At 41.7% G+C, this 24,354-nt stretch overlaps 1 protein-coding gene across 9 annotated transcripts in view; it reads right to left on the bottom strand.

Annotated features, from left to right (window-relative positions):
• Window positions 1-2,780: 2,780 nt before the first annotated feature.
• The window catches only part of Sh3kbp1 (SH3 domain containing kinase binding protein 1), a 335,725-nt gene continuing 314,151 nt past the window's right edge, over window positions 2,781-24,354 (bottom strand). For 5 of the 9 annotated variants that reach the window (XM_078035049.1, XM_078035047.1, XM_078035048.1 and 2 more), the window contains 5 exons: window positions 18,139-18,248; window positions 13,948-14,076; window positions 9,413-9,681; window positions 6,201-6,264; window positions 2,781-5,275 (listed from right to left, as the gene is read on the bottom strand). In XM_078035049.1, coding sequence (XP_077891175.1) covers window positions 5,234-5,275; window positions 6,201-6,264; window positions 9,413-9,681; window positions 13,948-14,076; window positions 18,139-18,248 — 614 coding nt within the window. In that variant the 3' untranslated portion in view covers window positions 2,781-5,233. The other 4 variants (XM_078035050.1, XM_078035052.1, XM_078035053.1 and 1 more) reach the window with 2 other exon arrangements.

Raw genomic sequence — 24,354 nt, 5'->3', positions numbered from 1 at the left:
CAGATTTACTTATAAAAGAAAAAAAAAATCAAAATTATTGAAAAATGCCCTTTCTTCCTTCCTGAACCTTTCCACCCTCATGGCTCCACTGGGCACCTCCCCCCTCTGATTCCAAAGCCTTAAAAAACTTCTCTGTGATCATGTTTTCATTTACAAAGACTTGCCTGTTTACTCAACTACTTCTCCCTTCTTGGCTCTGAGCTCGGAGAGCAAGCCTATCTTGCTATGAAGCATTTAGTACCTATCATGCATTTAGCACATCATAAGAACTCTATACCTAAAAAAAGAACTCTATACATGCTTGATCAAAGATTGGCTTAATATCATCTGACATATCTATAGGTGGAATACTATATAGCCATCAGAAATCTTATTACTGAAAAAGGACAATGAGAAGCTAAATATCACGCATAAAAATAAAACTATATATACCGAATGACCTTGATTATTAGAGACCCAAACAGTTAAAGGCAGTTTCTGACTGAGATTGGGATCATTCCTGCCTTCTCTTTATATTTTCTGTTTTGTACTTTGGGCACAATATAATAGTAGCTTCACAATCAGAAAAAAATTGAACAAGTGACTGTGTTCTACATTTGAACTTTCTGTATTCATCACTCTGGTCAACTAGATGTTTTTAAAAGATGAGAGATTCATTGGTAAGGCTCTTGTTAATAGGCCCATCCTCAGCAATGTGAGGTGTCTGCTATTGACATGAAAGTTGTCACTCTGTTTTGTCTTATCATCCCATCCCAGATTCTCAACACTAGATATATTGCTATGAGAATAGATAAAATCTACCTCCAGGCCTGAAGCTCCCTTTGATATGGCTCCCTCTTTCAATCCAGGTCCTTCTCATTTCAGATTCACTTCCTCCAAAGAGATCACCCTGATTGAGAAAAAACAATAACATTTTCCAAGTCCCCCTCCCAGGACTCAGGCAGGGGGATGGGTGGCCCTTTCATACAAGTATCTAAAATACCTATTCATCTGTCTCCTTTCAGTATTCAATGGCAGAGCTTCAGCCCCAGCTAAATTATTGGTTCTCCAATTGAGTCTAAGAAATAATCATGAAGCTTAAAAAGAATTATTCCCATTTCTTAAGACAACTGTTTTTCTTTGGGGGAAATAATCCTGGAAATGTTATTATTTCTTCATGGTTTTTGTTTGTAATCCCAGTGGCTCAAGAGGATGAGGCAGGAGGATCACAAGTTCAAAACCATCCTCAGCAATTTAGTGATGCCCTGAGCAGCTTAATGAGACCCTGTTTCAAAATAAAAAGTATTAAGGCTGGGGATGTAGCTCAATGGGTAAAGCACCCCTGAGTTCATCCTCAGTACCAAAAGAATTGGTTTGCAAACCCCTTAAAACTTATGAAAATATAAACAAAATTTGTACTTTCAAGGCACCATTCTATTAAAGAGCTCAAAGCTTGCTAATAAAATTTAATTTTCTGGAGAACTAGGAACATAGATGAAGGTTATTCTATAAGTTAATTAAACTTATTATATTACCCTTTAAAGAAATGGCACCATGAAACTGGTTCATCAGGAATTTAGCTTTCCTTTTTTTCCTCCTCAGAAAACTATCTATGACCTACTAGACCACCTTGTTCTATTATTTGGTTGAAATAAGTCATCACCTATTGCTCTAACAAGAAAAAAGGAACAGCACATTTTACTTTGAATTCCAAATTCATGAACATGATAAATACATACTGCTGTTTGCATGAAGGGGCTGCCTCTGTGACCACTTCGCTTTGTAAAAGAGTGAAAAGGCATGAAATAAACCCCCCTCTGGGAAACCTGCATGGGTTCTTGTTGGCTTCAGGAGTCATCTAAGCTGCATGGGTTGGGAACCAAGCCTCAGTGACCCTAAGGACAGAACAAGGAAACAGGCAAGGTTCATCCCTTTAAGAGACTTGATCCCCCTTTCAGTCCTTTTGCCACTGACATTTATTTATGGATGGGAGGGTTTTCTCTGCCTTGGCCCTTACCAAACCAAGTTTGGGAATAGCAGCTCAGTTCCCAGCCCTGGTCCTAAGAACCTAGCTTTCCCTCTGTTGGATGCCAAAATCAACCATGCTGAACATCCATCACCCATGCATGTGTCTCTTTGTTCTGTTTCTCATTTGTACAAAATCAAAGGGAAATGCTTTTCACCAAGCCCTCTTGGTGCTGAAACATCTTAATATTAATCTGTGAAAAAAACAACTAGAGGAACAAACCTTAATCTTGGTGTGTGTGTGGGGGGGGTTAGGACCATAATGACCCCAGGTTACAATAAAAAGCCTCTGTGACACCTGAGGATTATTTTTATGCAGACCATGGCAACTCTGAACAATAAATTATACACCCTGCAGTTTTCCCATCAAGGAGCTGCTTATGAAAGGAAATAAACCTTGCCATTACTAACCAGAGATACACATGTGATGATAGATACAGGATGTCCTTATGGCAGAAAATGAATCATGTACTTGTGTGTGCTCCCTAGAGGGCCTTACATGAATAAAAGTGGCTTTACACAATTATTTGAATAATGATAATTTAATGATTTTTTACACTAAAAAAGAATGAAAACCTAACTAGCATTTTCTGCTTAGATAGGAATGTAAAATTGAACAACTTAAAAAATGGAATTCATAGGCACAGATTTTAATGGGTTATTTCATGTCTTCTAAGGACATTTCTATAAGAGTAATCAAATTGTGTAAAATGGAGAAAAAGGGTTTATGTTCCAAGAAACCATTCCTCTTGGGCCATGACAGCTTTGAACAAAAATATTTTCACAAAATTTCATTTTAATCATCTTCTTTTACAAAGCACAATACTTAAGACTTTTCTAAATACAACTTTAGAAAATGAAGCAAAAAAATAATCTCCATAGATGCTTGGTTGAGTCCATGCTGAATGCAAAAGAATTTTTTTTTTCAAAAGTGATACTTTCAAGCTTTTCAATATTCTTGATGGGTCCATTTTGCCAAGAGTAAAGATGGTGGCTGTGTGGGCAGTGGCTCATCCAGTTCCATGATGCAGAATCCTCTTGCTCGTTAGCCCAAGGGGCAGTAATGAAGCTGGATATGCCAACTTCTCTTTCTACAATCGCTTCTCCCTCTCTTTATACAAAGGAAGCCAATGGCCTTTGTGAGGAGAATACATCAGCTCTCTACATTCCAAGTTGCTAGTGCCCCATGAGGGTGCCCCAACATCTCAATTTAATTACTAACATTCCTATTCTGTATACACATTATATAAAACTATATCATCAGGGATTTTCTTGATGAGTAAATGAAAAATTCAAACATTGAAGAACCCAATCCTCTTTCTTATATTAGGTGGTGGGGAATCTCTGAAGGCTTCAAGTTTAATGCAGAAAAGCTTAGAACAGTCAAGGGGTACAGGAATGTTTTACGCTGCCGTGAGAAACTTGGTGCTTCTGGCTGCGAGCACACTGAGACCAAGACTGCTAAAAAGGCAATATATCCAGACATGGGAATAAAGGGTGTGAGGTTTCTTTCTTTACACACTCCCTTTCCTTAACTGTGTCCCTTCCTGCTCTGGAAGACCAGGGCATTGGGGCTTTGTAAATACTGAGAGGAAAGTAATGGCCTCAATCAGAATGGATGAGTATCCAGGCAAGAGCAAGGCAAGGGAAGGGAGAGAGAAAGAGAAAGGAAGAGATATTTATGTGTTATACTTCCAATGATGAATAATGTGAGTTTTTGCATCATTCCTTCACTGTTATCAATTTGCATTTATCACGGCTATGTAAAATCTGTTAATGTTTCGTAGTTTCACTATAAAACTCAGGAATTAGGCAAAGCAGCTGCTTAGAAACACATCAAACATCTTTGGGGGCCATTAAGGGACCACATCCTCCATCTCTACCCCTGAACAATCGTGCAATACAGTATGCCCCTTATTTTCAGCTAAGGATGTAAAACAGTTACATATTCTAAGGCTGAACTGTTCATGTGCTACAAAGATAAAGCAGATAAGCAAACATCACTTTCCTTAGGAAGGAAAAAGCAATTCCATAAATGCAAGAAAGATCCAATGGCTATACTTCAACAAGACCCTCCCTCCCATTCTCTTGGACTTGAGGAAGGGGTTACAAGTGAGCAAGGCAAATGACATTATGTGAATACAGTTTAAACAATAACACACACAGATAACCCAGTGCAGGAAATAATACAACTTTCCCCCCCTTGTTTTCATTTGCATTTTACTTTTATTTATTTTTGCTTTAATAATGCATATTCTGTTCACGCAAAAGGTGCAAAGGACAGGAAGCAGGGTTTAACTTGGCTGATGAAAAATCAAGCAGGGATGACATTTCTAGTTTCATGAACAACCTAAAAGTAGGAGGAACTGAAAAAGTCACAGCTGGTACCACAGAGCCCAACTTCTCAGCTATCTCCTCTTAGGACCTTTGGCTAGGGTGAGAGAAGCTGTGAAGACAGTGGCCTCTAGTGGACTTAGATAAGTGGCAGATTTTTCTTTCTTTCTTTTTTTTTTTCTTTTTTTCTTTTTTTTGAATCATGGTAGCTGCATCACAAAAGCTCCAATCAAGAGGGTGGTAAAAAGAAGGCACAGATCATTGCAAATACCAGATTTTCTCTCTCTCTCTCTCTTTTTTTTTGTAAATATACCATCATATATAAGCTAAAATTTCTCTTAGGGTGGCGGGGTCTGTTGGCAGGGGAAGGGATGGGTTGGATCTAAAATTGCATATGTAATAGAATCCTAAAGGGGAACACAAAGCGAGGCAGCTTTCACCTGAAGCCAAAGAATAAGACACTCGCTTCTGACTAGGTGTAGTACAAACACTAGGGGCATCAGTGACAAAACATGATTAAAAACTCATAAAATTATAAAGCTTGTAAACGAATAATCTGAAGTTACATTTTATTAATGGAAAATATCATCAAAATAGTACCACTATGGACTAAACTGCCTGAGTTTTCGTTTCGCATGAGATCTCAAGGTAGAAAAGCCTGTAGCACAATTTGCTCTAAGTCACAACCAGTGCCAGACCCAGGAATACACCATGGGGAAGATTCTCCTCTTGGATGGAATTTGTGTTGTGCTATCAAGACTTTTGTGCTAATCTTTCAAACAGGGACATGTTGAGGCAAACCTTTAATCTTTTGGCACAAGATTATTTTGGCTGGGGCAGAAAATTTGAGTCTTGGACTCAGGATGAATAATGAGACATCTCAGTTATCAAGTATTCATTTTGATTGAAGAGCTTTCTTTATGTCATTCACTTCCATCTATAAAAGGAAAAAAGAATCAAACAAAATTATAATGAATTGGCTGCTTTCATAAAAGTTGAAGACAATCAACCTGCTCAGTGGAAAGAAAATAATCAACCTGAAAATTTCAAAGGTGAAATGATATCTGAATGAAGAATCAATGACAGTGCTAGAAATGACATAAGCCTTAATAACAGGTACACAGGCACAATGCACTAGGAACAAAGTAGATGTTTTAATTCTTAGGCTACTTGGATCCAAAGTTTGTCAAAAGCAGCAAGGATTCCAGTTTCCTGACACACTGGACCATCTTACGGTGTCAGAAGACAGCTGTGATTGGCCCAAGGGGGTATGTGTAAGCACCTCCAAAGTAATGGTGAGTTTACCTATCCTTTCTTTGAATAGCATGTGTCTTCATCACTAAGGGCAACAACTAGATGAAAGTTGAGCATTGACCTTTGGTCAACTGGAATGCCCACATACTCTCCACCATTTGGTCATGGCATAGTTGAATCAGAGGCTAGAGGGGGACAGAGCTCAGATACCCTGGCAGGACTGATGTGACCACCAGAGAGAAGTAAAGAGATGAAGAGGAAGTGCCAAGTATGGACAGCTACTGTCTCTGAAGTCCCAGTGACCGTATGATGGAAGCCAGATGGCAACGGGGCCTTCCCAGCTCTATGTCCTCTGGCAGGTACTATGATGAAGTCTTCTGGAAACCAGAGGGAGTTTTTCAGAGAGGAGACATTTAAGATAAATTCCACATGAGAAGCCTCACTGGGGGTATGTTTACTGATGTTTCCCTTCCCCAAGACCTATGGAATCCACGGAAGGTTGGGTAGTAAGACTATACAATTCTAAGAAGATTGTCACAAAAAGTGCCTCTAAATCTGCAGAAAAGTAACAATCATTTATTTTAAAAATAAGGCCCTGATGGACCCACCTGCAACCGAAGCCGGATTTTCTTCTCTTCATCCAACTCTGACAGTAACTGCTTAATCTCTCGTCTGAAAAGCAGACGGCAATGGAATTAAACAAAAGCCCAATAAGAGACAAGAAACATCTTATTATCATTAAAACCATTTGTTCCTTTTACAAAGAAAATGTGGACCAAACAGATTTTCTTTGCATTATTATTGCTTAAGATTTGTTTCAGACAGAAAGGCTTGACATTATTTTGGGGCCACCAAAATATACAGCCTTCCAATGGTAGGTCTAGAAATGATCTTTGAGATTCCTTAGTCCAACCTTCTCCCAAAAGGAGAAGATGGGGAAACTGAGGCCCAGAGTGCCTAGCCTGACTTGCCCAAAAAACAGACTCCAGGTATCCAGGCTCATATTCTGTCCTCTTCCCTCTAATTATTCCTTTGTAACAGAATACTGGTCTTCAAATATAATTACAAAATACCACTCCATCTATACTTCCTTCATTTTCTACAGAGTTTTAAATGAATAAAAAGTAACTAGTATGTTTTCACCGAGTTTTACAAAATCCTACAAATAGTAAGATTCAAAAACTTGGAGGTGAAATAACTGAATAAACAATGTGGCAAGCATGTTGGAAAGAAAGCAGACTTGAGTAGGATACATGGCCTATACATTTTCCAACCTTAAACAATGAAGTGGAACAAAACCAATCATCTTGCAAAGTCATGGCCCTATACATGGGATACTGCAACCATCCAAACACTGGTCTGAGAGCTATGTCCTTTTTAAGATATCAAACACTTAATTTTATATGTACATTTCCATGAGCTGGGTTGGAAACAGCACAGTAACAGTAGCAGTGATACTGCATCTGCTCATTTCAGGTAAATATCACAATGGTCACTGTACTTGGAACAGTACCCCAGCACGGCTGTAACACATTATCTGACATTAACCAGTTGTGACTCACTGCTGTACTTATTCAAGTACACATTATGTATCCATATCTCAGTGGGAACCACCTAGGGCTTAGGAAAGAAGTAGAAGGTGAGATCCTAAATGAATGGCCCAATCTTAGGAAGACCATGTCAGGCAAAGCTAAGTCTGGGTAGGGGAAGTTAGCTGGAGAAATTGGTCCAAAGAAAATGACTCAGCCTTAAATTAATAAAAGTGGGTCTAGAAGGAAAAAGGAAGATGGGGAGTTGATGAAGAAAAGCCAGGGAAGAGTATGGAAGGTGAGCTTGCCTCTGAACACAGAGCACATTTGGGGATGGGGAGAGGGGGCTATTCACAGACTGCAAAGCATTTCAGCCATGTACATAGTAGCTCCCAGGCATCTCTCAGAGGGTACAATGGGCCAAAACCTCGGATACAGGAAAGTCTGACAACCAATGCTCTGGGATGTCTTCGGGCCATGGGGTCATTGCTAGGCAAGGGACACACATTATCTGGACATGAATGGGGCTTTGGGTACCCAAACCTGTAACCTCCAGAGCCAGATAGGAGCTGGGGACTTTACGGAGTTAGGGACAGCCTGGCTGGTCTTAGAAGACTCTCTTAAGTACCAACCTGTCAGTTCTTGATATTTATTGGATGAGTCTCCACTGGGCAGGAAGTTAGTCCAAAAGGCCCCAATTTCAACTGACATTACCCAACCTAAGTGGAACAGAACCTACTTAAAGTCACATTGCTCAAAGTGAGGGCTTTTGCCAGCCCCAGACTCCCTCCGAAGGGTGTGATTTCAGGTGTCTGGCCACATTTGCCCATGCATTTCCTGATCACAAGGCAGCCAGGCACCAGGGGACACATTGGGCTGACCCACTAGGCTGCAATACATACTCACGAGTCTGCTGTTCCCTCTGCTAGAGTGCTATGCTCTTGGCAATCCTGGATCATCTTTTAAAATCCTACTTGGAAATGCTTCCTTGAGATGCCTGCCCCAGTTCCCTCAAGAAAGAGCAAACTGATCTCTTCTGAGCCTCAGTTGCCTCAGATAAGTGCCCCCTATATCTAATCCTTCTACCAGCTTTGTCATTGCAAACAGAATCCTGGGTGATACTGATATGTGACACTTTTTTTGCTCACAGGTCTCTCTCCCCATCCAAGTTCTCCCTGAGGATGAGAGATGTGGCAAGAGAGTCGTGTAGGCCCACACGGAGAAAGTCCCCTCCATCTCATAGTAAAAACATCTTGCTAAGTGAGAAGTCTCAGGTTTAATATTCCCTATATCCTCATATGTTATGGTTCCTCATACAGGCAAACTACTTCATCTGGCAGCTAAGTGAAGAAGTTGCAATTTTTCTGATGCTAGAGGAAAATCTGGCTGTTGGGCTTATTTAATAAGTGGTATATGTACTGCTATAGTTTGCATCTTGAATGTTTCCCAAAGGCCCATGAGTTAAAGGCTTGGTTACCAGCCTGTGGTACTACTGGGAGGGGGTGGAATCTTTTGGAGGTGGGGTCTAATGGAAGGAAGTTAGGTCATTGGGGGTATGCCCTTGAAGGAGATACTGGGACCCTGGCCAACTCTTTTCTTTTGCTTCCTGGATGCCATGAGGTGAGCAGTTTCTTCCATCACATAATGTCATCATGTACTTCCTTGCCACAGGCCTGAAGGCAATGGGACCAAACAACCATGAACTGAAACCTTTGAAACTATGAGCTAAAATAATTCTTTCCTCTTTCTTTTAATTTTACTTTTTAAAATATTTTTTTTAGATATTGATGGACCTTTATTTTTACTCATTTATTTATATGCAGGCTAAGAATCGAACCTAGTGCCTCACACATGCTAGGCAAGTGCTCTACCACTGAGCCACACTTCAGCCCCAAGCCTTTCCTGTGTTAAGGCTGATTTTCTCAGGTATTTTGTCACAGTGATAGAAAGCTGACTAACACAGAAATACTGTATTTTATAGAGGATTTCAAGAATTTTCTTTTTAGGAACCTGCTAAGGGTATCAGTCCTTGCCACAAACTCATTCTGTATACCCCATGGCCAGCCTATGCCCTGCCTACACACAGTAGACTAAACATAAAAACACACAGCATAACTTAAGTATAAATTAAGCCTCTTGGGGTTCACACACACTCCAACCACTGCTGCCATCATCAGGGGGAGATCTGGCTCACTCTTTGGGGCAGGATGGGACCCAGACTTTCAGACCCAGGTCCTGGCCTAGTGGAGGGCCATCTAGAAGCCATGTGCAAAGGGTCTCTGGGCACTCACTTCTGCTGGTCCTTCATGGTCTCAATGATGCTCCTTAGCTCGCGGACCTGTGTCCTTAGCTCCTCCACAGCCGCCTGGCTGCTGGCTACAGGCTCCATCTTTGGTTTTCCTTCTGTGCTGAACAGAGATGGGGAGTTGGCTCTGTGTCCAGCTGTTCCCAAAGAGGACGACAGTGGGGAGGACGCCACCGAGGACAGAGAGGCTGGTCCACCGCCGCCTGCTGCCATGGTCCCTGGCTTGGGCGGCAGGGATGCCTTGTTGTCAGACACCTGTGATGAGGGAAGGTGAAGAGGCTTCAAAGAAAGGGATTTGTGAACTGCATCTCCTTGTTCTGGTGAGTGAGACCTTCCTTCAACATCCCTATTCCCACTTCCTTCTGCATACTTCACTTGTTTATTCCTTCATCCAGAAGCCACTAAGGGCTGATTTGGTGCAGGCCTGTCCCCAACCCGAGTCGGGGAATATGATCTTCTTTATGGATAGATAGTTTCTTACTGGTTTCGTATACAATATAGAGATACCCAATTGCTTTCCAGGTTCCACAAACTTTGAAAGTGAGGAAGACATTCGCCTGAGAAACCAGTGGAGTGCAGACAGACAAACAAATCAGTACACTGCAGATGAGGGGAAAGACTGCACAAGAAAGAGGAAGCACAGAGAGGTCCAGAAATTCATTTAAGGGGCAACCATCCCAGAAGGAAAGCAACAGGAAGGAGCAGCTGACAGCCCCATATTGGAGGGGGCAGAAGAAAGAAGAGATGGTTGGAGAACGAAGATATAGGAGGAGGGAAGGTCCTAGAAAAGGCCTTTCTTGTCTACACACAAGAAAGCAAAATGCATTCATGCTTAGTAGGTCACAGGGTGCAGGAGAGAGCTAGGGAGAGAGAACAAAGCTGGGGAGGGAGAAGGTGCTGGCTGAAAGGGAGAAAATGACTGGAGCCTGCTAAAGATTGCTGTGGACACAGAAGGGCCCGAGGGATGGCAGGAGCTGGAGAGAACTGCTGGGAGACTCACACAATGGAAGCCAGGAATAGTAAAGGTCTGACCTGGATAGTAGCCAAAAAGAATAGACAGATGTGGTAAAGTCAAGCACATCTAACAAAGCACCTGGTGTTGGGGTGGGTAGTAGGAGAGGCTGATGGAGTCCCAGTCCTCACAGAGGATATGCCCCTTGACCAGAGAGATGAGATACAGCCCAGAGGGTAAAAGAGGAAGTATGGATCAAGGGCCACAGGTGGGGAGGGAAGAACCAGGTATCAAGGTTGTATCTTTCATAGACGGAAGAGCCCGTAGAAAGCCCAGATAATTATTTCTCTTTTAGACACATCGAATTTTAGGAGCCTGAGTGAGGGATGGCCACAAGGGGATGGGTCTGGTAGACACAGCCAGCAACTAAAAGACTGAGTTGGGGTAAAGGGAGTAGAAGCTATGGGGACAGATAAGACAGAGTTAGAAGAGAAGAGGCCCAATGGTGAAACCTAGGGAATGCCCAAGGTGAACAGGCAAGGAGAGAAGGGAGAGAGAACCCTTGACAACTGTGAAGAGTAGCAAGAGAGGGGATGAAGCAAGTAGCAAGTAGAGGGACCTGGATGATGGAAATCCCCCAGAGAAGTTTCTGGAAGGGGAAAAAATGGTTGAACAGTGCATAAAGAGTGCTGAGAGGAAAACAGGAGAGCCCATTTGGTAGTGCAAGGGAGACAGTAGCACAATGAAGGAGATTAGCTTCTGAATGGGAGGCGAGAAGTTCTGGCCAGCAAGTTGAGGATTCTTCCCGGAAATGTGTTTGAAAAAGGAAGATAGGGTAGAGGGAGGAGGGCATAAACTTGTTCAGAAGCCTCAGGAGGAGACATGTTAAAGGAAAGGTTTTGCTTGTTTTCGGATATGGCTAAGACTATGAGCTGCGTGATATCTGGAGGGAAGAGTCAATGGAGGGTCAGGCTGAACATGGAGGAGAGAGGTGGGGGAAGCCTGATGGAAAAGTGTCCTGAGAAAGCCAGGAGGGCACAGGACCTGGTACAGTCTTGGGAAGGTGAGGAGAGGAGAGAGGCACCTGGAAGGTCCAGGGTGAAGACACTGGCAAAGGGAAGTGAGTTGGTAGGCAGGTGGGGAGGAAGCAAAGTAAAGGGATAGGATGTTGGTAAGTGATAGAGCGGAAGCTGAGGCTGCTGGTGAAGCTTGGCACCATAGCCACGGGACTCCCTCCAACAGCAGGCACCCAGCCGGCCACCCCAGGGCATGTGCCAAGAAGGGGCTTGGCTGGCAAAGTAGTGAGGACGTAGAGTCTGGATTCAGGCTGTGCTAGAGGCAGAGACTGGAAAGAGTGAGCCAAAGCAGATGGGCCATCATTCCCAGCCTCTCTGCTCGCCTTTTCTCTGCCAAGTTACCATTGAGGAAAAGCGCTCTCTGCTGCCAGGCAGAGTGATCCGCCAGCCCGTGCTTTGTTGTTAGTAGGAGTTATAGTACGAGGGAAGAGGAACTGACATTTATGGAGTGCTGATCACATGCCGGACGTCAGCTCTACAATTTAAACAGGGATTAACTGGCACAAGCATTTCACCAAGCAGGAAACTGAGGTTTAGAGAGCTGGATGGGTAATTCCCCAAGTCTCAGAGCTAATCACTGGCAGAACTGGGATTCAAGTCTGAAGATTTGTGCTGTCCTATTATTATTTTTTTGTTAACTACCTATTCTTGGGCTCATGCCTTCTCCTATTTCCCATCTTGCATCCTTTCATACTTCTCACGACCTACCAATGCCCATTGACTTCAGATATTCTTGAATCAATGCTTCTTTTGGCATTTCCTGTATGACTGGCTCTCATGGCCCATTTCAACTAACAAGTGTTTTTAAAGCTCTCACAGAGTATAGATCACCACACTCACTGATAAAATTAGTTCAAGTGGAATTTCTAGAAGCCTTGAAAAATGCAACCTGACAACTCCAGGGAAGTGAAATAGGCTAATGGAATAGAATTGCAAATCAGAAACACAAAAAGCCATTATCCACCACTAGATGTCACTGTAAAGACACCCCAGGGATGTCAGAGAAAACCAGAAAAAAAAAAAAAAAAAAAAAGGGGTTGGTGATGGTGGTGGGCTCTAAATCCAATTTCAGTACATAGAATTCTTTATAAAGAAAGAATGCTTTGGTTTTGTGGATAGTTAAAATTGATCTGTCTTATAGGATCATGTTTTGCTTACTATAACAGATTTTAAGGAAAAAAATACATGTAAATTTTTAAATCTATGAAAAGTGGTTAAGTGCCTCTAGGTTCAATCCCTGTACTCCCCCCGACCCAAAAAAAAAAAAAAAAAAAATCCATGAGAAGAAAAATCCCACATGATCTTTGACTTCTTGGGCTATTTCCTGCTTCAAAAGACTAGTTCTCTACTTTTAGACAGTAAGAGATTGCTAATGTTCTGAGAAAATAATCCCAAATGACTGTTTTTTTTAAAGTAACAGAAAAAGGAATTTTTAAATCTTGGTTTATATTCATAGGCAGAACAGAGATTGCATAGGGTGCTTACTCTTCAAAAGTTGCATGGAGTAGCTAACAATGTCTTTTTATGTGTGTGATTATGGGGATGGAACCCTGAGCCTTGTGTATTCTAGGCAGATGCTCTACCACCGAGTTACACCCTCAGCTATCCCTCTTTTTTTGAGTCGAGGTCTTGCTATGTTGCCCATGCTGGCCTCCAACTCTGAGGCTTAAGTGATCTTCCTGTCATAGCTTCCCAAGATCCTAATATTACAGGCACATACCACTGTGCCTAGCTATGTCATCTTCTTTATTTCTCACAAATAATTTACTGTCCTTACTAATCCCTGGGATCCCTGGGCATGCAATGTAATTAAAATATTTTAGATTATAAATGTATTCTAGAACATGAATCAAATCAGCTTTAAGAGGCCATATTATGGCTGGGTACAATGGTGCATGCCTGTAATCCCAGTGGCTTGAGAGGCCGAGACAGAAGGATCACGAGTTCAAAACCAGACTTAGAAAAAGTGAGGCACTAAGCAACTCAGTGAGACCTTGTCTCTAAATAAAATACAAAATAGGGTTGGGGTTGTGGTTCAGTAGTCAAGTGCCCCTAAATTCAATCCCTGGTACAAAAAAAAGAGACCCTATATGAACTTCTAATTATAATTTTTGGCCAGCTCTGAACATAAAAGATAAGATCTGTAAGAAGAACACAACATTTAATATTTACTGTAGTCTCTCTAGAAACATGAAGGCTTTTAAAGTTGTTTTGGTTGTAAGGGCATTTGTGATTGTGTGTGTATGACAATTTGAAAAGGGGTTCCGCTACAAGAGAAAAGGTAGTAAATAAATTGCTGAATTTGAGCTCACTGATTCTGCCCAGTTGGGACACTTTGTGCAACATGCCTCAGAGACTTTGATGACTATAGTAATCACTGTTACTAAAGAATGACAAAACCTGCAACTGTCTGTTTATCCTGCTTTGGTTTATAACCCATCGTTAGTGCATGCATGAAAGGGCAGGGACACCTCACCCTGGCTGGTCACTCACTTGGGATATGGTAACAGTCTTTGAAGTCTTCTTTGACACGTCTACTCCTCTGTGCGCAAGCGAAATGTGTTCCTCTTTATCTTCTTCGGGACTTGGGGAGTCAAAGATATCGGGGCTTGAAAGGGAGGACTGGATAAAGCCAAAAGAAAATGCTTTTGTCAGAATCATACCTTAGCTGACAGCTTTCGTTAATATGATGCTATATGCTTTTCAAAGCACTTGACACTTCTATTTTCTCTGTCTCCCCACTAAAACCCTGTGAGGCAGAGAGTGCTAATATCTGTGTACAAGAGATAATAAGAGCTGATTATTGGCAGGTCTGAGACCAAGAAACAAGATTTCCTAAGCCAGGATCTCTACTCCAATGCCAATCAATCACTTCATCCACACAAGCAGCCATTGTCCATCTTTTCCTGCTCCCTCCTTTCTCCAAACATTTGCTACTGTGTGTCCAGCACAGAGCTTGATACTCTAGACTTAATGGTGACATGGCATACACAATCCCTGCCCTCACAAGGCTCTCAGCCTGGTGGGGAAGAACCCACAGTCAACAGAAGGCTGCCTCTCATGCTCCTCTCCTCCATCTTTTCTTATCCTTTTCCTCAACCCTTTATCAGGTTCACTAAATGTACTACACTGAAGTGCCCTAAAAGACTTATCTGAGAGGAGACCATTTCTAAAGGCAAGGGACCGCCAGGCCTGTGGTCCTGAGTTATGGTTTGAAGGTGTCTCCCAAAAGCTCCTTTGTTAATACAGGAAGATTCAGAGGTAAAAAAAAAAAGATTAGATCATGAGAGCTATGACCTAATCGGTCTATCCTAGTTTGAAGATACTGACTGGGTGGTTAACCGTAGGCAGATGGGCTGTGACTGGAGGAGGCAGGTTACTGGGGCATGCTCTGCAAGGGTGCATCTCCCTATAGTCCCTCTACTTCCTTTCTACCATGAGATGAACTTTCTTCTGCTGCCTTTCCACCATGATGCTCTTCTTCACCTTGGGCCTAGAACAATGAAGCCGGTCCACCATGGACTAAACCTCTAAAACCATGAGCCAAAATGAAGTTTCCCTCCTCTAAGTTGTTCTTATTGGGTTTGTCACAGTGATGAAAAACTGACTAACACATCCGGTGAGCAGAGTTTCTGCAGGCCTTGAGCACAGCCCTGCCTGCTAGCACAACAAGCCCATTTCTTCTTTGGTAGCTGCAGCTAAATCTTTGCCCTCATTACTGTCGCCAGTTGTTATCCATTTTGAAGTCTGTATTTACTAAAGTATGTTTACAGAATGGAGCATCTTTGGGTAAAATATGAGACAACATCCCCTGCCCTTTCTGCCTCATTGTGAGGATCACTGTGAAGATCAAAAAGCAGATGAATGGGGACCAATTCACCAGAATTCACTTGGTCAGAAATGATTCTTGAGCTAGAATTGGTCTATTTTAGAACAAAGCAAATTAAAATAAAAATTCCCATAGCAAGGAATTTTTTTAAATAAAGAATCTTCCAGAGATATCTTGGGGTGAGCTCATATTCAGCCTTATCCCTCTGCCTTCTATCCCTGTGGTAAAAAAATTCCTTTTCAGAATCACCATTTAAAGTCATTATAGAAAAATTATGCCTGTAAATATTGTTTGTTTTCTTCTGTTTACTTACTAAGGCAGAAACTTAATATATTTTAGGGAATTTTTAAGCAAAGTTTGTGCTTTAAGAGATCTTACTTGTTAATCTTCATTTAATCTGAAAATCCAATTACCTAAAATAACACCCCCAACCAAGCTTTCTTATTAATCTAGGCTTAACTGCTTAACTACCACACAATGCCTGGATCCTTTAATTTTGAGATTTTTATTCAAAAAGCCTGTTTCTTCCTATATAACCTGTGTTGCACAAGCTGCCAATCAAACCTTGCTCTTTGAATCCTATAAACATAAATAGCTTTAATTAGGATGAACGGCCGCAGGCTGGGGAATCATGACAGGCACATTTCCTCAATCATTCCCCTAGTGGCATTTTAGCAATATGTCCCTATCCACAGATTCCATTTTGCTATGGAAAACCCACAAGGGCTAACTGTAAGAAGAGTAAATAGGAATTCAATGTATACATCCAAATGGGGGCAGATGGGAATGAAGGGAAGAGAACATGGTCACTATAATTCATTAAAGCACAAATGTATTCTGTTGTCATAAGTCCATAAGCAGAATCACTCCCTATAAAATGTCAAGCTTTGAGTCACTGTGCTATAAGCTTTCTGCAGGTAGTAGCTGTGTAGTTCTCATTCCCAGTTAGATCCTTGGTACCTGGCACAGTATCTGGTCCACATGGGACAGATGTCTATAAACATCTGTTGCATGAATGAACAACTGTATAGTTCAAAAGTGGGAGGGATGAGATGCCTTAACTTTGTCCCAAAAGTACACACAACTCCCAGGCAGAGGATGCATGAACTGAGGTGAGGATGGTAATTAAAATCTGTTATTTAATTCTGGAAGCCACAGGGCTCTCTAGACCTTGAAAAGTTGGAGAGAAATTGGAAAGAAAATAAAAATGATGAAGGATTTATAGAGAAGGTGGAAGAGAGAGGACTGAGAAATTGAAATGGAAAGATGCTAAGAAGCAATGAAATAGACTGTGTGTACGTGCATGTTGAGGTGGGGTGTGAAGAGAGAGAAGGAAAGGAAGAAAGGAGAAGGCGGCATTGCCACAGAACTCTATAGAACAGTGAAAAAGGAAGCCGCTTTTTCAAGTCTTTCTCTCAAAAAGGTGTCAATGCAAAGTTAGTTCTGTTTCATACAAAGAGGACAAATAGGACGATTTAAACCACACTTACAGACTTGGTAGATATGAGAGAAGAGGCTCAAAGGAAGTGGCATTCTTTTTCTTCTAAATGGTGACAGCTTATGAGGGATTAGTGATGAGGTGAGAAGAGAAAGTGTCCTGGGAAACCTACGAAAGGTTAATTCCTTGGTGTATCTAGGTGGAGGTTATAAGACCTTAGAGCTGCAAGAACAAGGCAATGTGATAATTAGAGATAGATTAGACAGACAGACAGATAGATAGATAGACAGATGACAGATTGAACGAACACACACACACACACACACACACACACACACACTGCTTACGGAAGGTATTTTAAATCTTTGTGGAGGGGAAATTTACAAACTATGGCAAAAGCAAACTATGCATTTCCTTTTGACCCAATTTCACAAAATTTGTGCCTAATGAATAATTTGGGAGCAGCACCAAGATTATTCCACAGAACCAGAAACAACATACATATCCAGTAATAGTACACTGGTTTAACTGTCATATACTCACACATTAGAAGAGTAGGCAGCCATTAAATGTGTTGTTCTGGAAGAAGGGGCAATGATTGGGGAGAAAGGTGTGCAATTTAAGGTGGGGAAAGCAAGGTCCAAAACAATATATACTATATAATCTCCATTTTTGAAGAAATAATTTTATATATACAAAATAGAAATTTAAAAAAATAAGGATATATAGTAAGAGGTTAATAGTTTTTTTTTTTGTTGTTGTTGTTTTAGGGGAAGGATTACAAGTTTACTTTCTTTATAAATCATGTTCTTAAAAATCTGGTCTAAGTAACAGGTTTGCAATGAGAAGTTATTTCAAATGACTAAAACAAAAAAAATTTCTGTGGGTTATCATGTGTGTTCTGATTGGTGTCTTCTACATAACCAGCTGCTCATAAATCTAAAAACAATTTTCTGAAGGTCCACATGCTATTCCATGGAAGGGTGAAGATGACAGAGCTTTGGGAGACAAAGGCTATTGCCTAGCATTGTATAGCCGCAGGTCTTTATTTAGTAAATCTTTTGTCTTGTTTATGAACCACACCAGCCTCATTTTCCTTTTCCCACCATAAAACATGACATTTTTCTTACCAATTTCATTTCAGGTTCAAGCAAGAATCAGTCTAGAAGGAAAGAGAGGGAAGGTGGGAGGGAAGAGGGTGTGCCACTTTGCTGGCAGAAACACAAAGAACAAATAGAAATATTGCTTGATTCAAGAAGACTTTTAAATCACATTTAGTTGGAAGTGTATCCCATGGCCTCCCTTTCCTCGGGTGTCTCCAATCAGCCATTTGCAGAAGAGTCCTTGGCGAGAATCTCTAATGTTTCCTGCTTTTCAGCTGTAGAGAAGCAAGGAGACCTGAGGAGGAAACACTTACAGATGTGAGCGACTGGGATGGGGGCCGCCTCCCTGTAGCTTTTGGTCTGCTTGTGGTTGGGTGACTGAGTTTCTCAGTAGAGGATACCACGGAGTCAAAACCTTCTAGGTCTAAAACAAAAATAAAATCAATTGTTACAGGGAAAAACAGGAGTGAGAAAGGCTTTTACATTATGTCACAAGTACCTCTTTTCTTAATAATCATCCTTTCCATCTGGGTTATCCTTCATCTTTTACAAAGGCCATTTACATCCTTTGGCCATTCAATAAATATGATTCAAACTGAATGAAATAATCATTTCCTTCTTAGTTTCACAAGCTAGTAAGCAGGAGAAAGAAACATGATTTTTCTTTTTCCCTTCAATAACTACATCCATAAATCTTTAAAAAGCTATAAAAAGAAGATTAAAGGAGGAATTCTCTTTTTCCACAAATCCCAGTCCATTTTAGTGGATAAAAACATTCTTGCAGTCTCAACACAAAAGGCAGTTATCACAAGGTACAATAGCCACAGGCAAATGAATGCTGGTCATTGATTCCAAAAGACAAGAGGGGACAGGCTCCTCCTCTGCTTGTTAATCAGTAGTCTGATTATCAGCTGTCACCCTGATGTTGGTCTGTAAACTCCTTAGAGAGAAAACCAAACTTCTACTTCTCCAAATAACTCACAGAGCCCAACCCCTTTCTGTTTTCAGAGTCATTATTATCTTCTGCAGTTGTCAGTCTGTTCATCCATTATTCCCTTGTCATTGAGCAACTACTCTGTCACCCAGAGCAAAAGATCCTGAGGCTATACCAGTGAACATGGCAGAAATGGGCCCTGCCTTTGGAGAGCTTACATCCCAGTGACTGATGCTCAGAGAAACAGATCATTCATGTGTCTAACACATGTCTGGAGGGAGGCCTTTGACTAGACTTTGCCAACCTCTTGAATGAATGATCATACCAATGGGTTACGCAGTTCTGTAGAGTTCTGGGGATCTACAAACCAAGTACAGATGTGTGTGGGATGCTCAGAGGAATGGCTAACAGAAAGGGACTGACCCTGAGCACCATTATTGCTGTTGACTAGGACAATACCATTTCTTTGCCACAAGTAGACTGTGTTTTAAATGCTATGGCATACATGACCTTCCCAAACCATTCCCCACTCTCCTTTCTAACACAGCCCCACTTTTGTTTTAGGACAATGTGCCCAGTCCTATGACTGGTCTAGAGACAGCTATGTAGCCCAGTTTGGGTCACTGGGAAATAAAGGTAAGTCTACTGAGCTTCTAGGAAAGAGATTTCCTCTCTGTTTAGAAAGGGATGAGTGAGAAGAAGGTCTTTTGTGTTATATCCCTCTGCCTTCTGACTTGGGAAGCTGTTGGGTGAGGAGAGGATGCCTCTTGGGACCACAGGAGGAGGCATGGCCATGAGGGGAGATCTTGAAGATGGAAGAGTGGAAAAATGGAAAGAGCTTGGGTAACTGACAACCCCAGTGACCTGCCCACCAACCACGGAATGACCAAGTGCCTGGACTTCTTGTCATGTGATTTTAACAAACCCCTATTATTTTGGTGAATTTTTTTATCAGACGCTCTGTATTTGCAGCTGAAAGTATCCTAACTGCCATAACTGCAAATACACTGGCTCAGGGCAGAGAAGTTAAAAATAAAATTATGTGTGCCCCCCCATATTTGGGGGAGAACTTTTTTGCTCATGGTTATAATAGTTAGGCTGTGTGACAGCTTTACTCTATTAATGAATAGGCAGGTGTTATCTGCAAACTATTTCCTTTAGTGGACTATGCAAAACTAAGCATAAGGCAATGGTCCGGAGAAGCCATTAAAATATACCTGGAATTATATTAAGTGACATTATTCTAGCACCTGGTGAATGAATAATAACTCAAATAATTACTCTTATCAGGGCAAGATAAAAATAATCAAAGGTTAACCACTTGCAAAGACAGTTTGAAGAAAATCATCAGTGGTACCTGGAGGCCAAGCAGAAGCCCATTAGTATTTAGCACCTAGGTGAGAGTCATAAAGGGACCCACTTCTCCAGCCAGCTCCATGGGGTGCCATGAAGATCTGGGTCAGGGGAGGAGCTGGCTCACTAGACTAGTCCCTTTCAGGGGCCTTCCCTTTAAACAATCTTATTTTCTTAACAGGTTCTTCTTCAGATTCTACCCTTACCTCTACCAACTCCCTGTTGTCTGAAATGGAAATTTCCCATTACACAGGTGGATTGATGCAAAAGGCCATTAACTGACATTAATATTCCTCAATCTTTCTATTTAGTTAGTTTTTTAATCAGTGCATTATAGTTATACATAATAGTGGGGTTTATTTTGACACAGTTATACATACATGGAATATAATTTGCTCCATTTCAACTCCTAGGACTTCTACACTCCCCCTCCCCCGCCCCTTTCCTCTACTCTATTGAGCTTCCTTCTATTTATTTATTGGTTTGTTTTATTTTCACGTTTAGTGCATTATAATTATACATAATAGTGGGGTTCTTTTAGACATAGTATTGGTGCATTTAGATATACATAAAAGTAGAATTCATTGTGATATATTAATACAAGTACATAGTATAATTTGGTCAATTTCATTCCACAGTTCCTTCTCCTTTCCTATCCTTCCTCTCTTCCCCTCCCTCACTGTTTGAAATTAGTTTTTCTCTGATCACAAAAGTAATAAATACTCAATACCTGATTTTTTAAAAAAAGAAGTGAATTTGTTAACAACAAAAGAAGGTCAACTATAATCGTATCACATTGGGAAAACTACTGTTTTTTTAAAGTCCTATTCCTCTAGGACTTTACAAAATAGAGAGCATAGCTCATATCATATGTAATATTGCATTCTGCTTATTTCACTTACCCTTATATGCTATGTCTCTAAAAAATCTTCACAAATATTTTGATCATTGTAATAATCTATAGCAGTGCCACTCATCATTTATTTACTCAATGCTGCATCGTTGGATAATTAGTGTCCAAATCATTCCCCCTCTTATGTTTTGCTATTACAGAAAAATGCTGCACAAATATCCTTGCATGTACTCTACATACAATGAGTTTAGCAGGTTATCTATGAAGATCCCTGGCCGCTCTGGGGAAAAGGGAGTAAGGCCCAAGACAGGGTGGTTTGTTGGTGGGGGTGAAGGTGGTTGGGGAGGGCAGGTAGCACAATGGAAAGAGGAAGCCTGGGGCAGGGGAGAGGACAAGATTGAAGAGAAAGCCTGAGGAACAGGTGCTGAGCAGACAGACAGCAGAGGAGGTAGAAGAAAAGGCTGTATAAAAGTTCCAATGAATAGGTCATAGCCAAGGGCCTTGGCTGGGAGCTCTTGGGACTGAGCTGGACAAGCTAGATCATCACCCTATTCAAGAAACTAAAACAAGCTTTGGAGGCAAATACTGAGCAGGGTAAAGTGATTAAAGAACAATTAAAGATTAATTAACTGTTTCTCCATCTTGACTGCACAGCAGACTTACCTGGACAATTAAACACCCCCCCCCACATACTCCTTGTCTTTGAATCCTATTCCTCGATTGATTCAACTGGTCTGGTGTACAGCCTGGGAATGGATAGGTTTACATTTCCCCAGGTGATACGAACCATAGCAAAGTGTGAAAAGCACTGCTGTAGCAGAGGTGGAGGTTTAGAGGAGGAAGGGATAAGGAAGGATTTGACCAAGTGGAGGTATGGAGAGGGGAGGCCACCAGGTGAATGGTGGAACATTCTAGGGTGTTCCCAGTGAGTGAAGAGCCTGCCGGGAAAAATTGTAGGGGGTAATCTCATCATTATGATGGGTCTTCCAATGTCAGGCTGAGGAGTGCTGGCCTGATTTGAGGGGTGACATAGTTCCTGGAGCACTGGATGAAAGTGGTGGCTAAAAGCTCAGGTGATTGGCAACAGGTCAGGCACACGGCAGCTGGAGAGAGGAGTAGACCCAGCAAGCAGAATAGCATGGGACAAGGACATTAGAGTGAGAGGAACAGATGGGACAGTCTTAGGCCCACCTTGGGTTGGGCTTGGCATGTCCACTGGCACATAGGGATGGCCAAGTTCACATCAGGAAACTTTTGCTTCAACTCTATGGAGGACAGCCTCTTCACTCTCCACCCACCCTTCTCATCCTACTCAAATAATTAAGTCCACCTGGGAGCTTAGGGTTTGACAATGTTTGAGGTGGCATTCTATAATAAATTATGCTTCCAGAATGACTCAGAGGCATGGTGTCTATCACCCACACTTAAGCTGTGAGCCCCAGGAGGACAGGAACTTATCTTTGCATTCTCAAAATCTAGCTCATTCCTGAGGGGAAAAACACCCGGATATTCTGTTAGCGAAGGAATGAAAGAATAAATGAACAAACCATCTCAGGGAAAGCTCTTAGTCTAGGAGTATAGCTTAGAGAGGTGGCTCCTAGTGGGACATGAGGCAGCAGTGTCAGGGCAGAAGGCAGCATTCTGTGCCACATCTCCAGGGAAAGCTTGGCTGCCCATTTCACTTTATTGGCTAAGGTCTGCACTAAATAGACCCATGCATGTTGGCACCTGGCCACGCTTAGCAAGCATCTCCAAGACAGATGGCTGAGATGACTGCCTCATTTCTGTCATTGAGAGTAAGAGGAGGGTCAGACTCCCTCAGGAGGAGCCTCTCTTAGCCTCTTAATGAACATTTCTACCAAGTTTAACTTTCTACATTTTTAGCTTTAAAGAACATTTTTTTTTTTTGAAACAAGAACCAAACTGAACTGCCATAAAGACAAAGATGTGGGCTGTGGATGTCACTCAGTGGTAGAATTTGCCTGGCATGCATGAGGCTTTGGGTTTGATCCCTAGCCCCACAACAAAATAAAACAAGACAAAAAATCATGCACCACATATGAGGTCACTTGCTGAAAAAGGAACCTCATGTTATACTTCCACAGACCACAAACTGCAACATAATTCTGCTTTCTGACAGTAAAGGGGACAAACTCTTCAATGCTGTCACATAACTTTTCAGTGGCCCAGAGCATGCTCCTCATGACTGCGGCCATGGCAGCTGTGATTAAGGTAGAATTTCCATGACTAACTCATTGTGGTGCGAAGAAAATGTCCCAATTTTCATGGCGGGTTTTGAAATGAATCAAGTTGAAACTTGATATAAGCTTTCTCAGCCTAGCTGGGAATTTTTCCTCCTAATAGAAAATGGTTTTAATGCCCATAAACTAGTCCAAAACTATTAAACTGGCAAGTGCTGGGGCATTTTTTAAAAGTTTCATAAGGATGAGAGGCTCTTGGCTCTTGTGACAGTTGGAAGAAAACCCCTCTACAGACATATGGGGATAATTGATGTTGGACATGATAGAATCAACTTGGAAAAGGCCCTTGACTCTTCATGGCACAAAGAATTGCCCATTTTCCAGGAACTTCAGTCACGCCCTTCAATTAGAAAATGTAGCCTCATTTTCCATGGATGGGAGGAATGGTACTAGTGACCACAGGTGACCCAGAGTATATCCACTGAAAACTCAGAGGAGGAACAGTCAAAAGTCTGAGACAAGTCAGCTGTCACCAATGGAACTGTTTGGGAGCTCTTAAATGGCCCTGTTGATTCATCATAGCTCACAGCGCTGGACTTGAAAAGGAGCCCTTGGACGGAAGTTTATTACATTTGAAGCCTGGCAACATCACTACCTCCCAATAATTCTGGAAGCCATTCTTTGTTCTCCATATCCCTGTCTTAGATCGTTAAAGCTGCCCAAATTTCTTGCCTGGAACCACTGTAATACATTTCTCACTTCAAGCCCCTCACTACTCCATGTACTGCCACCGGAGAAAGATGTATGAAGTGCCTGAGTATGTCTAACTAATTCCTTCTGAGCCACAGAGGCTGGGCACAACTCAGACCTCTTCCAAGAAGCCAAACTGCACCCTAAGGCCTGGAATGAGTGCTTCCCAACTTACCCATCAGTCTGATCTCAGCATTTAGTGCCCTTATTGATTTATCCGACTCCTCCACCAGCCAGGAAATAAACTGTAACTTTCATCTCTGTTTTCCCAGGCCTAATATCATTCCTAGCTTGTGGCAAGTGTTCAACAGATGATTATTGAATAAATTAGCAAACAGCTGTTCTGGGCTTCAATTTTTTTCCACCATAAAACAATAAGAATTACCTGAGCCATCAGTTTCACAAGGTTATTCTCTTTATGAATGAGAGATTATGTGAA

This window comes from Ictidomys tridecemlineatus, chromosome X, assembly GCF_052094955.1.
Source record: "Ictidomys tridecemlineatus isolate mIctTri1 chromosome X, mIctTri1.hap1, whole genome shotgun sequence".
NCBI lineage: Eukaryota > Metazoa > Chordata > Mammalia > Rodentia > Sciuridae > Ictidomys > Ictidomys tridecemlineatus.
Note: the sequence above shows the minus strand (reverse complement) of the source record. Positions and strands in the feature narration are given on the sequence as shown.